We start from the raw sequence: 17,768 nt of genomic DNA on the forward strand, positions 1-17,768 counted from the left end.
CGTCTGTGGGTGCGAGTTTTAAGCGCCTCCTCATTCGCTGTAGCCAAGTTGTGCAGCCATACGTGTTCATTGCATCTGAAATGAAGTGCCATTGCTTTAGCACATATTTTGACAGTAGCACCACCTGAGTTCGTAATAAGCGAGCGTTTGTAACAACTGCGGCCATTATAAGTGGGCTCGACTGTACACATTCAGGCAGTATCAGATAAAGATTTTGACCTTTTGTGGCAGTTTTCAACAGTTTCTTTAGGTTCAGAAGTAACCACAAGCATTGATTCTGTCTGTAGTTTATAGCTACCAATCTTTGGGTGAGGCGATGTAGCTGTCGGATATTCAGCAATGTGTCTCTTCATCTCAGGGCATTACGCAGACACTTAAGATTCTTCTGGAGCAATCACTGTACCTTCAAAGTCTGGGTCTCATGGTCCAATGCACTGTACCCTTGAATAAATAATCCAGTCAGACGACGAACGACGGAAGAGACCAGGTAAACACTGCGACAGGAACTAACAACTGGGCTTTATTGAAACAAGTGCATCTCCCAATAATAAAGCGCAGTTGTTAGTTCCAGTCACAGTGCGTGCCAGTCACAGCGTGTGCCAGTCACAGTGTATATCTGGTCTCTTATCTGTTCTTCGTGATATTTGACAGGTTCATTTATTCAAAGCCATGTACCAGCTGACCTAGATTTCAAATCTTCTCCTCTGTAACCTGTTATTACTCAATTTTTTAGTGCATGGCTGCTTCAAACTAAGCCTGAATTTTCTTCCTTAATCTTTTTCTGTTACTCTTCAGGCACAGTCTTTATATATTGCCCTTGCTAGCTGTACTTTGTGTGCAATGCTACCTAATTTCTAGGTCGATCCATTATTTCAGTCACATGGTGAACATATTACCCGAGCTCTTGACAGTCAAATCAGTGTAATAATTCATACACAGAATCACTGCAGTTAAATCTGTATCTATGAATAAATAAATCTTGAAAGGAATGTTTGGTGCACGTGAAAGAAGGTGTAATTCAAGAGAGCCTTTCAAGCCCTGTGACACCATCTATGGTAGCAATGATTGCACACTCACAAGCGGCATTCACAGAAACATGCAGATTGAACCATCACCTCTGTGGATAACCTAGCGAAAATGTTATATAGCTCCATTCAATCTAATCGCCGTCAGCATAGCATGCGTCCTGTGTTGAGGAGAAAAAGTGCCTTTGATCCTGGCAGTATGATGGTAAATTAACAGTAAATCACATTGACACCACCTTTGCTGTGATGTGTTAAGTTGGTAGAACTGCTTGCCAATGATGCTTTTCTGCTCTGGCATTTAGACAAGAACCCGGACAACCTTCAGGAGGCAACGGAGCAGTTCAAGCTCATCCAGCAGGCCTACGACGTCCTGAGCGATCCCCAGGAGCGGGCCTGGTACGACAAGCATCGCGATGCCATACTGAACGGAGGTGAGACCAGAGTCATTGCCTTCTTACCAGGAAGTAATTGTTGGCCCAGTGGAGAGTGAGAGCTCTTTAGCCCTTTCATTCACGGTGTCTCCATATGTGTACATAAGACGTCGTTTCCACAGTAACCTGCCAGTGAATGGAAGCTTGGGCGAGTTGGTGACTGTTCACTTGCCACATAGCGCTAAGTAGACACGGACACAGTAAGTTAAAGTTGTAAGTTAGCGCCCGTTCTGTTTGTCTCCCTGTGTCCGTGTCTGTTTAGCGCTATGCGGCACGTGCACAGTAACCTGTTTCGTTATTCCTTTTTTGTACGGACAGCCCGCAAATGGAACAGTCTGCTGTCCGAAGTCGTTTCCATTATTAACAGCGATACCTTTTTCCATGCCTTGAATGTCTTGTAAGTTCCTAGAGAGCAAGCATGATTGTTAAATGTAGTTATAATTAACTGAATGCAAACACACACACATACATAGTTGCCTATGGCTGCTCGTTATAAACCGTGCTTTGGAAGTTATCTGACAAGAAAGAAGGAGATCCACTTGATTTAGCTGCCCACAAATTAGGAAGGTAAAATTTGTTATCGTGTGCTATACAGGCCGGAAAGGGTATTTTTGAATTCTGTGACTTCATCAAGGGCTGACTAGGTTTGACAGAAAGGTGTATACTGGTTGAATGTTAATCATCAGTTGTGCAAAGCAGACATCACAAATTTATAGGTACAGCATGTGCACTACTCAGTATTGGCTGTACTCTGCATGAGAGATTGCCGTTGGCTGCTTATTTGACATGCTTCGAGAGCGTGCCACCATTGGAGGACCTTGCGCTGGGTTCTTAGCTGAAGAAATAGAAAGCTCTCCAGGCAATGCGAGCACTTCTACATTACCTGCGCAGCGTGGGTCTCGACTTGCTGTCGTGATTGGGCACTCTCCTGATGTGGTTCCGTTTATTCGTACATCGCCACCCTTCTTAAGCCTCTTCTCCTATTTCTTGACGTCCACCCAGCTACAAAGGAAAGCTATACAGCTTTCTCAGAAACTTCGCAGTTACAAGAAAAATTCGTCCTGGTCCGGGGTTCGAACCCGGGACCACCGCTTCACCGGAGCAGTCGCTCTACCAATTGAGATAACCGGGACGGTAAGCTTATGGTAGGGCGAGAGCAAATTGATCAAATAACTCGAAGTGGGAAGAGAGGGTTGGTCAAATGTTTAGGGGAGTCCCCCAAAGTGGAGTAGATTTACAAATCTACTTCCGGTGGTCCCGGTGGTACTAGCGGTGGTCCCGGGTTCGAACTCCGGACTAGGACGAATTTTTCTCTAGCTGCGAAGTTTCTGAGAAAGCTGTATAGCTTTCCTTTGTAGCCGTATGGCTGCGCTCAGGCGGATGCCAGTGAGTAATTGCTCCCTTATTGCAAATCTGCTCCACCTTGGGGGATTCCCCTAAACATTTGACCTTCTCCTATTCCTCTTTGTGTAGTGCAGAGTAGCAGACCAGATGATCCCTCAAGCCGACCTGTGTCTTTCCCTCGAACAAACCTCTCTCTCTCGCTCTCTATCCTGACTGTTTCCTGCATTTGGTGCCTTTTCAGATGCCATCAGCAAATCTAGTCCAGCAACTAGCTGTGTTGCATGAAAATAAGCTTTTGGAGTTTCAGAAGTATATTAAGGTGGCATACAAGGGTAAACGTGCAGGCTAGTTGGTGAACCATGATTCTTTAAAACAGCGCAAAAGACAGGGACACAGATAGAAAAGACACACACAGCGCTGACTTACAACTAAATTTATTCATGGAAAATACATGTATATATACATAAGGCAAGATGCGCGAAGGCGGCAAACTGGTAAAATGCGCCAAAAACATTGAAAAAAATCTATTGACGTGTCGCAGTTTGGGCTTGTTGGAAGGTGGCAGTTTGGGCTTGTTGGTAACACATGTCAAACAAACCACGAAGCATGCAATGTCATCCCCAAGAACCCTAGCAAACTTACCCGTGAAATCGTTGAAGCGGAAGCCATAGACAGCCTAGGTGACTTGTGCATCGCGAAACCGCCTGTTGGACTATCTCGAAAGGAACTAGATTATCTGAGAAACTTTTGAAATTGTTTGTCCTCCTGTGCCTGCGCAATGTATCGCCACGTCGTGTATATTTACTGCCCTACGATTCACAGTAAACTGTTGGAAGTTAGCGCTCGTGTGTGTCCTTGCTTGTCCCTGTTCTGTTCCTGCGCTATTTTTGTTTGACAGTCGCAAAAGTGCACGGTCTATAAGTACAGAATTCATAATTTTTTTTGTGCCTGTGATTCATTTCATCAGGCAGTCATGCGTTTGCATTTCAGGGCTGGGGAGCGACTACAAAGATGACAGCTTGGACGTGTACTGCTACTTCAACTCCTCCTGTTTCAGTGGCTATGGGGATGATGAAAAGGTGCTTTCGAAGTTTTGGTTTACTTTTGCACTGGCCTCTACATTATTATGGACTAGTGCGTTGGGTTTCCAGTGCTACCATTAATACCCACCGGTTCTTCTGCTGCCTTTGTTAGTCTCTTATGGACATAGCCTGTGATTAATTGTGCCAGGGATGCAGAAAAGATGAAAAAAGGTATAAAAAGATGAGCATAATCAAAAGCTTATGCATAATCATGCTACAATGAATAAGATAACCTGTATTGCAGGATGTGGCTTTTGTATGCAGAGTACTTGCACACAAATGTTTTAGATGTAGCTATTAGTGGTACCTATTACAGGATCTGTATCAGTGCTGCAGCGTCCCAGGTCTTATGGTTGACGTTTAAAGTAAATATTTTTAAAGATAAATTCTTATGCACCTATTCATTTTGCGAGCAAATTTTCATCAAGAATTTAACTAGGACACCATAAAATATTCAAAGCAATAATAGAGAAATAGACCCAAAATACTATTTGTACACAAGATATCGATTAAAGCAAATTGCATTTAGTCTTGCATCATATTAAGGTGCAGTTGTGATAATTCAAACAAAAATCTCTGCTGCCTTGAAGTTTGAATCAACGAGAGTTTACCATAATTGTGCCAGGGATGCAGAGCTATGGTAAACTCTCATTGATTCAAATTTCAAGGGAACAGAGATTTTTGTTTGAATCATCACAAGTGCACCTTAATATGATGCAAGACTAAATGCAGTTTGCTTTAATCGATACCTATGCATACGAATAGTGTTTTGGATCTATTTCTCTATTCCTGTGAATATTTTATGGTGTCCTAGTTATACTCTTGATGAAAATTTCCTCGCAAAATGAATAGGTGCATAAGAATTTATCTGTAAAGACCACATATTTGTCATAAACATTAACCATATGACCTGGGACGTTGCAGCACTGCTTATGATCCAGTGAGAGGTACCACTAATAGCTATCTCTTAGAACCTTTGTGTGCATCCATATCGTGCAATGGGTTATGTTATTCGTTGTGTCCTCTCATTTGTGCGATTTTTGCAGCATTGTTATGCATAGGCTTTTGAGTATACTCATCTTTTTATATCAGCTGTTAATTATGAATGGAAGTGTTGCATTGTGACATGCTTCCTGGATCATGCATTGATGCCTAGGAGTAGCCCTTTGTCCAAAAACATACCAGTATTAAGTGAAATTTTTCTCAGGAAGGATTCACTAGTTTTAAGTTTGAATTACTTCAGGTCATAAATCAGGTCATAAGTAAGAATAATAATAATAATAATCAGGTGATAAATAGCGAGGTGCCGGAATTAGTAAGAGATTATGTCTATTTAGGGCAGGTAGTGACCGCTGATCCGGATCATGAGAGGGAAATGACTAGAAGAATAAGAATGGGGTGGAGCGCATATGGCAGGTTCTCTCAGATCATGAATGGCAGTTTACCAATATCCCTAAAGGGAAAAGGATACAACAATCGTATCTTACCGGTACTCACCTATGGGGCAGAAACGTGGAGGCTAACAAAGGGGGTTCAGGTTAAGTTAAGGACAACGAAGTGATTGGAGGCGGGCGGAGTAGGTGAGGGAACAAACGCAGGTTAATGATATCTTAGTCGAAATCAAGAGGGAGAAATCGGCTTGGGCAGGGCATGTAATGCGAAGGCAAGACAACCCATGGTCCATAAGGGTAGCGGTGTGGATTCCAAGAGAAGGCAAGCGTAGCAGGGGGCTGCAGAAAGTTAGATGGGCGAATGAGATTGAGAAGTTTGCGGGAACACGGTGGCCGCAACTGGCAAAGGACGGGGTTAATCGAAGAGACACATAGGAGAGGCCTTTGCCCCGCAGTAAGTGTAGTCAGGCTGATGATGATGATGATGATGATAAATCGGCTAAATCAATTTCTGACTTGGTTGTTTCATTGGGGACCAGGGATTTTATGCAGTGTTTCGGGAGGTCTTCCAAAGACTCGCCGCCGAAGATGAGCCCTACCAAGATGAACCAGTGGAGGTGCCAGGATTCGGCGAGAGCAATAGCTCCTACGATGAGGTAAGCAGTTTCCTGAAATCGTCTGCAATTGGGCGTAGTCAGGCTGATGATCATTTTGACTCCGCGCCATTTAGTACATGGATAACTGACCGTTGGGTGTGCCTATTTTTACCCTGCTTCCTAATTTGTTTTTCTGCAGGTTGTGGGGCCGTTCTACGGCTTCTGGCAGAGCTACTGCACGGCACGGACGTTTACGTGGCTCGACACGTATGACGTGCGGACAGCTCCGAACCGGAGAGTGGCACGGCTCATGGAACGTGAGAACCGCAAGGTGCGGGACGCAGCCCGCAGGCAGCGCAATGAAGAAGTCCGGGTGAGTGTTGTCGGAGTGATTTTAGTTGCTGTTTAGTGCATGATCCCTGTCTTTATTGTTTTTCTCAATGATGGTGTCAAACACAGGTAACACTACAGGTGAACTAAAGTATCTTGATCCAGGGGACTGTGAACTAAAGTATCTTGATCCAGGTGATTGATGTATCATTGTAGTTTTTGGTGTTGCCATGTGCTCTTGGTTGTTGATGGAGTATATATTGCGTGCTGTTTCTAATAAAACTTTCACTTGATAGTCAGCGCCGGTCCTGTAGTCCTCTTTTCTTTGTCCTTCGTCTTAGCGCTGTTTTTTCCAAGCAACAGGTAACACTTGTTGCTGGGCTACTCGGTGCATAGTTCTACGTACAAAAGTTAGTGCAACACACGAGACAATCACAAGAAAGGTGAACAGGCGTGTTGTCCTGTCCACCTTTCTTGTGATTGTCTCGTGTGTTGCGCTAACTTTTGTACGTAGATGGTGCCAAACACTCAGTGTCAGATTTAGGGCAAGAGATGTGCATGAATTTAACTAGTATCGGGGAGCTTCCTCCTGGTTTGATGGTTGTCAGGCATTCTTGCAGATGTGGCCTTACATGCGTCCATGTGGTTGTCCTCAGGAATGTAGCACAATGTAAAACTTGGCTAGTTCTGTGAGGTCCCACATTCAGACTGTGCATACAGGTGAAGGCATTGAGTAGGAAGACAGCGATGCTTGTAAAAGGGCTGCTGATAGTGACTTGTCTTATTTCTGTTACAGCTGGCTCTTGTGTGAGCGTTTTGAGTTTAACCTAATTTAATTTAATTTGAATTTCAGATAACGCTCGTTACTTACATTCAACAAACGGAAGATTTTTTCTTCTAAATAGCATATTTGGACCTCAAGAAGACCAAATGGCTTATTATGCAACACAAAAAAACTCCAAGAATGAATTTTTTGGGGGTATATACAGAATTTAGTTCAAAGTGGCTGAATTGTTTCAAATTGGGACGTTGAATTACCGGGATTTGTCAAGGAAACGGCCAAGGGCTCATGGAATCACGTTTTGTTTCAAAGATGGACATACGCTAGAAATTCATAAATAAAAATATCATTATTGGTGGCAAATTATGTCTGTCTGAAAATGCTGGAGAGCTGTTTAGAGAAATGTTATTTAGTCCTTTTGCAAGTTCGCATAAAAAGGCTGCATATTGGCCTGAAACAAAGCTCACTACCAAAAAAAGGTGCAAGTTTTTTGGGTACACAATTGCATATATGGTGCCTCAGAAAATTAATTGTGGATACTAAAAGTGAATGACCCATTTTTAACCCCTTAACGGACATATTTTTTTTTAGAAATTGGTACTAAAATGGTCATTTAGTGCTCCTGTGGCCATCCATCAGCAGACCACGATAATGCTTTCGACGAACCTTACTCACCTTAAACTGGACGAAGTGTGTCAAAAAATACACAGCAAGCTGAACTTCTTAGGAGCCAGAAATGACAAATTTGCTTGGGAATTAATAGCTCACTTGTAATGGAAGCAGTGCTTGCGTAAATAGAACTGGTGAATTTCTCTGTACCTTGGCGCTTGCTGACAACTGAGGATGACTCAAAGCGTTCAGCTACCACAGCTTGTTTTGCTTTCACTTGAGCCCCAGACCAAAACATTTTGCAAACATGCAGAATAGGAAGGTACCTGTCGATGGATGCCGGCCTAGATGTCATCCTGGTCATGCATTCTCTTGCCTGTCTTGAACACATCCAGATTCGAACCACATTTTAGCATTTCAGAGATGGAGCAGTGTACTTCCAACCTCTGAGGTCTGCATGGCTTCAGAGTGGACAGGGAGAAATCGTTGCAATCGAGAGAGAGAGAGAGACTTTAATGAATAAAGGAGAGGTCTGCCTGGTTATGAGCCTAGCATGCTACTCCAGACACTCGAGGGAGCATGTCATTAGGGCTGCCTTCACTTGCTACTCTCAAGCTCATGACCAGTGCTGACAGTTATCCTGCGAAACAAACGTGATGTCGTGAGAAGTTGGCAGTCGGGATTGCTTGAATAGATTTTTGAGGTCAAGGGACCGATGGCAAAACATTTGTGGCTAGAGAGGGAAAATATTGAGTCTACCATCTGCACTCTTGCTTCACTTGCTCTGTGCTGTGCAATCTGGCCCCGCTGTGTTATTTAAATATGCACTGATGACATTTCTGTCTATTATTGTTCTTAGTGAAAATTGATTGCTCAGGTCTTTGTGACTCTGCCGGTACTGTTGAACCCTGCTGTTGCGTTACCAGTTGCTGTGCTTTCCCAGCTGCTACGTTTTTGCAAACCAGTCCCGTCCATGCTCCCATAGAAACCCATGCAGTACAGACTCTGCTGGTACGTTGCAACTCATATGTATCAGCAGCGCGCGAACACAACACAGTAAGAAGAAGGAGAAGATAGTACCGAGCACTGTTTACCTTCTTCCTGTGTTGTGTTCGGGCTGCCGATACATATATGGATCGCAACCAACTAGCCCGACAGATGGTGTTATTCACGTTGCAACTGTGGCAACATCCCTGCGTGCAACATCGCACGCAGTTTAAAAACGCACTTTTTACGTTTCAACAGACAGGGAGTGTATAGGTTTAAAGCGGTTGCCACGAAAAGTGTGCAGAAGCGCTCACATGTGCCCAAACTTTGGCCACTCTGTGCGCCCTCCATCTTTGTTGTTTCCCCTTTCCCCTCACATCTCTCCCCCCTTCACCAGCAGCTGCTCGGGGGGGCATTTAGGACTTTCTCGGCATGCATATGATCACGAGAACCACAAAGCTTTGCAGATCCCACAGAAGTGTGCTTCCCTTATTAGAATCAGAATCAGAATTGTTTTTATTTGAAGTAAAAGATAAGTAAATGATAAAAAGTGGAAAAGGAAAGGAAAAGAAACAGACAATGAAGTACGTTTTTTTTTTTCATGTGCACTTCACAGCTATGCTACGTTTCTCAGCTGGTGCGTTTTTTTTTCCGTGGTGCCATGAAAAACGTAACAGGAAGAGTCTACAGTATTTGTTCAGCAGCTGAAAGTGCATTTATTGTCGACAAAATTAGATTTAAAGGTGCAGCTTTTTTTTTTTTTTGGCCACCACTGAATCGAAACTCATCATGTCAATACCAAAACTGACTGTTGCCCCGCCGCGGTGGCTCAGTGGTTATGGTGCTCGGCTGCTGGCCCGAAAGACGCGGGTTCGATCCCGGCCCCGGCGGCTGAATTTCGATGGAGGCGAAATTCCAGAGGCCCGTGCACTGTGCGATATCAGTGCACGTTAATTAAAGAACCCCAGGTGGTCGACATTTCCGGAGCCCTCCACTATGGCGTCTCTCATAGCCTGAGTTGCTTCGGGATGTGAAACCCCAATAAACCAAACCAAACCAAAACTGACTGCAGTATAGTCTGGCCCTGGGGATCAGTGTGGTCAGAAAAAGTAGTGGACATAACAGCAGTTAGTTTCTGAAAATGATCGGTGACGCTGACTGCAGCATTTCATTTTTTTGGCCTTTTCTCGCTTTTAAGGGCTCTATCTGTATTAAAGTAACCTCTTTTGTCATTAGAACGCATTAGTCTGTTGATAAAGGCCAACTTCAGTTTGTCAATTGTGACCCTTTAATGCTTGCCGTCAGTGAAGTCTGTTGTAGTGGGTGTTTGTAAAATTGTGTCGAGGTTTCACACTACTTGTGGTGAAAGTCCTTGCCGACTAAAACCGCTTTTTAGCCAGTTTGATCAATTGCGTAGTACTGTTGAACCTCATCAATTCGAAGCCCGGTACATTTCATAAAATATTCGTATCATCTGAAATCAAAGCAAAATGAGAAAGGCAGCGCGGAACATTGTTGAACAATGTGCAGGACTTCAGTCACTGCTACTGCACTCAACAAAGCTTTGTTCTATGTTAAATGAATAACTCCACCTACAGCAGGTGCTCACGTGAATTCGTCATGGTTGCAGCGTCATTGACAATCGCCAAAATTACGACCATACTGGTTTTGATGTTTGTAGAACACGGTCGCGCATCTATCTTTAGTCTCTGTGCAACTCTGTTACTGGCAAAGTTCTTCACCATGGACTGGCATTTTTATACTTTGTTGTTTTTACCACCAGCAGGGATGGCAGTCAAGGTTGGATAAGTTGGGCTAGCGGCTTGGTGCAGCTCTAAGGTGCATGTGTAAAATGGCTTGCTATAGGAGCAGCTGTGGTCAAAAAAGAGCGGCGAAGAGTGTATGGTTCATGTCCTTAAACCTTTCTGGCGCCTTTTTTTATTTTGACTGAAATCAATTATTTTTTCACCTAAGTAGTATATTCAGGCCTCATGAAAGGGAATTCGTTAGTTTTCGAAAGTGAGAGACCAGCAGGTAAGGTTTTACAACGATGTGGAGAATTCCATACAAATTGTCAGATTGTTAGAAATAATAAATGTGCTCGTGTGTCAGGTAAGCACCCTAGGAATCGTGGAATCGCTTTGTGTTTCGAAGATTCACATACGTTCGAAGCTGAGCAAAAACCATCGACATTTTCACTCGCGGCATAAATCTGCCTGCACAAAAACGGCGGACAAAGTGCTGCCTAGCTCACTCTTTTGGGAAATATTATTTACTGCGTTCGCTACATGGTACAAAAAAAAAAAAGCAGCTATTTGCAACAAGAAGGGTGCTCAATTTGACTGCAATAATGAAATCACTGTTAAGTGCTCCAGTTTCTCAGAAAAAGCTGCAAGTTTGCCGCTTACGCAGTTGTGTACAAAGCACCTGAAAGGGTTAACTCAGGACCGGTATGATGCATGTCGAACACGAAATATAAACCATAGTCCAAGTAAGTGTTGGCAAGGTATGACATTGTCAGCCACGTCGGCGGTCGAGTAGTGGTGAACTGCAGAGGGTCACTTGGGCCAACATGACATCACCGTGCAGCACACTAAATCGGAATGTCACTACTCTCTGCACGACTGTGCGTGTACCGTTTAAGAATCCAGTGGGCATCATGTTGTGTAATGCAGGCTCACTTGCTAGGTAAAAGCAGTGCAGTGCTGCCTTGTGAGCCAAACTACGGCTTTACCGAGTTTTCAGCAAACTTTGGCTTTCCTGCATGGTTCCTCAAATCTTTGAATTAACCGAGCCGATTTGGCTCAAATTAGTTGGTAAAATTTATGTTAGAACTTACTGGAGTGCAGAAATTTTGCAAAGTATCTGGTACTTTCAAATTTGCCGATTTTGAAACTGTCAAGGTTTAACGCGGAGTTTGCTTTAACTTGGCTTCTCCCTTCTTTTCCAAATGTGCAGCAATTGGTCCAGTTTGTGCGGAAACGAGACCGGAGGGTGCAAAGGAGAAAGGTGAGCTCACATATTTGTGTGAATGTGCATTACTTCTTTGCTCTTATGGCTGAAGGTGCACTGAGCATTTCATGATTAGTATATGGGTACTTTTTGTTTCGTACTTACAGTGTTGCACAATTTTACTGCTTATTGGGCACCACTAGATGCTAGGTGAAGCTAGCAATGTGAAGATGCTCAGCTTCCTTTGTTGCCGAATCTTTTGTGAGCTTTTATATCTTTGGTTCTAACATGTAGGGATTCCGTTAGATAAAATTCAGTGGAATTCAGCAGAACCTTGTTTTTCATGTGCTGTAACAAAATTGGTTAATGAAATAAGAAAAGCTTTTTTGTGGTGATACTTATGTATGTCAGGGTAACTTTCCAAGCTAGATCTTTCGGCCCTTAGCATTTAGTAAAGGCCTGTTTTTTTTTGTTTTATTTAGCATAAAACATGGAACTTAAAGCACACAACATGAGCTTAAGGGTTGCCTAACAGCTTTTGAGGAGTACAGTGGAGTTATATTTCTCTTGTGTAGCGTATTAATAAAGCATGGTGTGGCATATTTTTGTCCACTGATAAGCATCAGCACTTTCCTTAATGTCAGGTAATAATCCAATAACGTGAGCTCTGAGAGTCATCAGCCAGGTAGATATGGTAATGTTTTAGCAGGGTAGTAGTGTGTGTGTGATATAGGCACGTAGCTAGCCAGGAATGTTTTTTGGGAGGGGCCCAAGGTAATTAGTGAGGGCTGCTTGAGGTACATTCCCAAAGCACAGAACAGGGGGGGGGGGGGGGGAATGAGGCAGATTTCGATGGAGGCTTGGACCCGGACCCAGTATGATCCATATGATTCATATGATATGATCCATAATATACAGGAGCACAGATTAGGGAGCAGCAAAGAAAGTCAGCGCAGGAGACAGCGGTTCTTTTTCCAGCTTTTGTAGCTTTCACGACGAGCACGCATATTAGCATTCGAAAAGCTGTGTGAACTTGAAGAAAAATGTAACCAAGTTGCATCAAGCACGAGGTGACAAAAAAGGAACCGGAACAACCTCTCTCTTCAAAAAAAAAAAAAAAATGTATGACGTACATTTTTGGCAGTGAACTTGGCAGATGGAGTGCTTACAAAAATGTTAGGTGATCGAAGAGTCTTGCCAGGCTTAGCGACCTCTTGTGTGTCCTGATGAGAGCCTTGGGCAGACATCTTGCCCATGTTAAAGGATTGCATCCACATATACACTAACACGAGACCCAAGATGACCAGAAGCCCCAGTACATGCGTTACAGCTGGGCTCTCAAAGCTAGAGCCAGCATACTACAGTCAAGCCCACTTATGACGAACACTCACTTAGTGTGAACAAAGACGGCCCTACTGTCACAATTTACACTAACATCCGCTAACACAAAATTCGGTTACAGCGAACCCACAGGTGGCAGGAACTTGGGTTGTCTTCATCGCAGTCCTACACGAATATCAATGCTGCTTTTGCTTTTCACACAAACACCATGGAAACGGTGCAGGTTATATGAAAAGAAAGTCTGCCGCTGTGCGCAGTATCACGTCTTGCTTCCGGGCACCTAGATGTGGGACTTGCCCACTTTGAGAGACGACCCTCGTTGCAAAGAAGGAGTGGTACTCACATGGATTGTCAGTGGCACCTGTCTTCCCCTTCAAACATGGGACCCTGTGAATTTTGTTTGTGACGGGTCATAAAACGAGATCTTATTGCACCTGAACCAGCCTACGGGAAGAGACGCGATCTCAGCCCGTGCAGAGTGTATTTGTTACTTGCACCACTTCTGCTTTTCTTTTTAATGCAGAGAGTTCGTTATGAGAACTTAAAGGGGTCATGACATGGTGTACAAACAAATCGTGCTTTTACATCGAAGCTACTGGTCATCACGTTATTATGCGTATTTAAATAAAGTAGGGCTCTACGCGCGCATTTGAGCTAGCAATTGTAATTTGAAGTTATCGGCTCTGAGCCCCTCCCTCTGGCAACGACAGCCATTTTGAAGAAGCCTGAGTGACGTCATAGACTGGCAGCATCTTCTGCTACAAAACTGAATGCACGTGCCTACTCAAGTCCGACCGTGGTACACTGTGATGAAGTCGCTGAGGCCGGGCAGAGGCTGCACAGAAAAGGGAAGGACACAGGGGTGGTATTCTCCCGGTGTTGCCTTTCGCGACATGTCGCATTCGCTCTTCGCTGATTGGCTCGAGCCGCGGTGACGGCGGTGTGACGACACGGATCCGCCTTCCTACTACGTCATCGTGACGTTGCCCTAATTTACTACGCTTAGTCGAACAACGGAATGCGCTGAAGCGATTCGCGCGTGCGACGGGCTACGAAATTGATACTAGACGCCATGGATCCCACTCTCCTTGACTGGTTTTTGAGCTGCAAAGAAGAGTGGCGTGTCCGCTGACATCGCGACCAGTTTGCCTTGGCCGACGAATCTTGTCGGCGACATTACCGGCTGTCGAAGAGCACAGCACTGTGGCTACCGTCTGCTGAGCCGGACTGCCACTCGCCATGCGAACTTACTTTGCACCGTCGTAAACAGACGACGAAGCAGACATTGTCCGCTGCGACGAGATGGCCTTGGCAGCGCTTGCGCTCGCGGCTACATGACCCTTCAAGGCGTTTTAATGCACGTTAGTTCAACAACACAGTGTCTGCACGAGCCAAAGAGGATTTAAAGCAATGTGACGACTTTTACAAACATACAACTGAACATTGAGTTTTAGTAGAGAGTTTTAGTATTGCGGGCGTTGCGTAATTGCGTGCATAGCGGAATAGCGGGTCCAGAAGGCGCATGCGCAGAATGCTAATGGGGAAAATAGCGTTAGCGTACGAACGCAATCTTCAAAGTTAGCGTTGCGGCAGTTGCGGCTATTGTGCCCTTAGCGTTAAAACATGGCCGCGTCCTTCAGTGAGAGCCGCCCGCTTCAGCCATTTCAGCAGTCCTTGCGATTCCGGTCGGCATGTTTACCGGCAACTACTGGTGTTGTTGCTTTTTGCTATGACTTACCTTGCTTCGACGATAAAGTTTAAGCTGCAATTCAGCCTAGTTTTTGAGATACGCTCTCAATTCTGGAGTGCGCAAGCCTAAAGGGACCTCCAGCTACACTACTACCGTCTGCAACTGCCGAAACGCAGCTGAAACCTAGCACAACCGTCCGGAACGAAACAAAAATAGATTTGGAGCTTTTTCGCGGTGTTTTATAGACTTAAATGAAGTAAAGCGAGTTTATATTAAATTTGCAAATGTTTTTTGAACATTAGGCGTCATGTGATGGCAAATATTCTTGCTATGAAAGATACGAAACTACTGCTGCTAGTGAATCAGCAGTGGTAAATTGTCGCTTCTCGGAGTGAATAAAAGCACCGCCGACGAAACTGCCGGTGGCGTTTTCCGTTTCTTCGAGTAACTGTACGCAGTTTTTTAGGCCCCGCCCTAATGCGACATGTCGCAAAAGGCGACACCGGGAGAATACCACCCCAGGTCTTTGTTGCCTTTGTCCCCCTCCAACTCCCCCCTTCACCCCACTGCACCCCAAGCCTGAACGAAGAACAACCCACTTCCCTACACTCATTACCCGTAGTTCAGTTGTTCAGTTGTGAACAAGCACGTGACTGTCAGTCTATGTCGTCACGAACCGCGAGCGTGCCAGTGTTGCCTGACCTCCACATGGTTCAGCACACCTTTTAAAAATTCAATTACAGATTACTCATTGCTCCAAATGAGCTCATATTTTGTCCAGTTGTTCCAAGATGGATAGCGAACAACATGCAGTAAACAGCTTGAGTCTGAAAAATGACGTCATGATCTTATCCGAGCTGTTCAGCTAAACAGTGTTCATTTTAAAGGCAGTCTGTAGTTCTGTCAAGATCGCCTGGCTCGCTTCTTATTTTGTCCAGTTGTTCCAAATCCATCTTGGAACAACTGCATCTTGGAACAACTTGCAATAAACAGCTTGAGTCTGAAAAATGGTGTCATGACGTGTTATAAACAAAGGCATCTGAACTATACAGCTTAGCAGCATCCATTTTAAAGGGAGTCTGCTGTAGTTCTATTAAGGTTGCCTGGTTCACTTCTCAAAGTATTTCTTGGTGCTACAAGCATTTTGCTGCGCATTGCAGAGGGAGCTGGAAGAGAAGGCAGCTGAGAGTGCCCGGAAGTCTGAGGCCAAGCGGGTGCAGAGGATTCTGGAGCAGAAGAAGTGAGTTGGATCCTTTGGTTTCCCCACAGAATCACTTGGAAGAGCACGAGTTTGGAGCTTAAGTTCTACTTCTGCCATACAAAGCTGAAGGTCATGTGGCTATGAAATTTGACCTTCAAACCAGGGGAGCGGAGGCTTGGCTCTGACATCATGCCATGTGACTCGCCACAGCTGCGCGCGCTGAGCCGACGCTCGCCTTGCGACTATCAAATCATGTGACTCGCTGTGCCTCGCCACAGCTGCATATGCGGCACTCTCGCTACTGCCGGAAATCACATGATGCGCTATCTGCTATATACAAGTATGTGGCGTGTGCTTACCTTCGTGTGCTTATCATAACGGAGCTTTCATTCGTCTTATTATGTTCAGCCATGTTAAACCACTGCTAATTTTTTGGAGAAGCAATGGTAGAATTGTTGCACTACACTGTGCTGAGAGGAAGAAAAGAAAACTGGGTGAGTTGGTACTGTCTGTGTGAAAAGTAACCAGGCTGTTGTCACTGGAAAGGGCAGGCAGGCGGCAGAACAGCAGCCAGCCCTCGTCGGCTACGAGGGTAAGCTGCATGACGTGAACCTGCACAATCAACAGTCCTCTTCTGATGGATAATGAGTCTTCTGATGGTGTGAAAATCAGTAATAGCAGCCTGGTTACTTTTGGCAAAGACTATGCATGTTCGTGTCCATGCAGCGGAAAAAGACAGTGACGAAGAGATGAGACAACACAAACGCTGACTGTCAAATGAAAGTTTTGTCCAGAAGTCCAGAGAAAACAATAATACAATAGAAGTACACTTCCGCAAATGAGGTTTTAGGCAAGTTGGTTACTTTCCGGGGACATAACTGCAGCGCGAGAACCACAAGCACAGTTGTCCGTGTCTGTGGGTGTTTCTTCCTGGTGCGTCTCTGCTTTTCGCGCTGTGCATTCCTCCCATCTCTGACGCCTCCTCTCTCCTGTGGTGTCGTCGCAGGGCCATGGAGAACTATGAGGAGTCCGAGTGGTGCTCCATGGCACAGCTCGAAGTGCAGCTGAAGGACATCGAGGCTCAGCTGGACTCGCAGTTTGGCCAGGAGAACAACGCACAGTCTGGTGCCGAACAGCCAGCCGGTAAGCACTGCGCGTAGAGCAACGGCAGTCTGGGTGGATGGATGTGCTCCGTGGATACAGGGCACCTCATTAGCAGTCTGCAGAAGGTGCCAAATTCAGGGGGCACTTTGACGATCTAAAGTGCTCGAGGCCTTGCCCTGCAACTTTGACTAATTAGTCATGACCCATGACTGACTAGTCATGATTGGTTAATAAATTACAAGTCATGACTAATTAGTTGACGACTAACCAGTCATGACTGGTTAATGACCGATTAGTCATGACTAATTAGTTGATGACTATATAGTCATGATTGCTTAATGACTAACCATCCATGACGTCATGACTAATCAGTTGTGACTAACTAGTGATGACTGCTTAATGACTAGTTAGTCATGACGTGTGACTAGTAATGACTAGTTATGACTTTCACTTCAGATGTAACGCGGACGGACGGAACAGAGTCATGGCCGCGAGTGTTGTGTGCCCATTGTTAGCTGTGTGCAGTCGTCCGTAGACCAGCCTATAGCGCTGGAACTCTGTGCCGTCTGCGCTTCGCAATGCGCAGAGCGACATCCAGCACCTAGTTCGAGATAGCGCATGTCTGATGCTCAGACCATGCTCAGAGATGCACTATCTCGAACCAGGTGGCGCCACTAGACGTAGCTCTGTGTACTGCGGAGCACAGACGGTACAGAGTTCCAGCGCTCTAGGCTGGTCTGTGGACGACTGCACACCATCAGTGATGCCTGTCAGGAATGCATAGCTTGATATTTATTTATTTATTTATTCAACATATCCCTAAAGGTCCTCCTTCGAGGGTATTACCTGATGGGGGGGTCAGTGTAAAAAAAGACACGTATAAGGAACATCATAATACTAATAA

At 44.9% G+C, this 17,768-nt stretch overlaps 1 protein-coding gene across 1 annotated transcript in view; it reads left to right on the plus strand.

The window, feature by feature from the left end:
* Positions 1-17,768, plus strand: part of LOC149367261 (dnaJ homolog subfamily C member 21) — a 28,956-nt gene that overhangs the window by 3,459 nt on the left and 7,729 nt on the right. Inside the window, exons 2-8 of the mRNA XM_089554849.1 lie at positions 1,328-1,456; positions 3,791-3,879; positions 5,813-5,929; positions 6,069-6,242; positions 11,535-11,585; positions 15,720-15,799; positions 16,767-16,903. Coding sequence (XP_089410975.1) covers positions 1,328-1,456; positions 3,791-3,879; positions 5,813-5,929; positions 6,069-6,242; positions 11,535-11,585; positions 15,720-15,799; positions 16,767-16,903 — 777 coding nt within the window. The remainder of the gene's footprint in view (positions 1-1,327; positions 1,457-3,790; positions 3,880-5,812; positions 5,930-6,068; positions 6,243-11,534; positions 11,586-15,719; positions 15,800-16,766; positions 16,904-17,768) is intronic.

This window comes from Amblyomma mixtum, chromosome 1, assembly GCF_055824585.1.
Source record: "Amblyomma mixtum isolate Tamu chromosome 1, ASM5582458v1, whole genome shotgun sequence".
Classification (NCBI taxonomy): Eukaryota; Metazoa; Arthropoda; class Arachnida; order Ixodida; family Ixodidae; genus Amblyomma; species Amblyomma mixtum.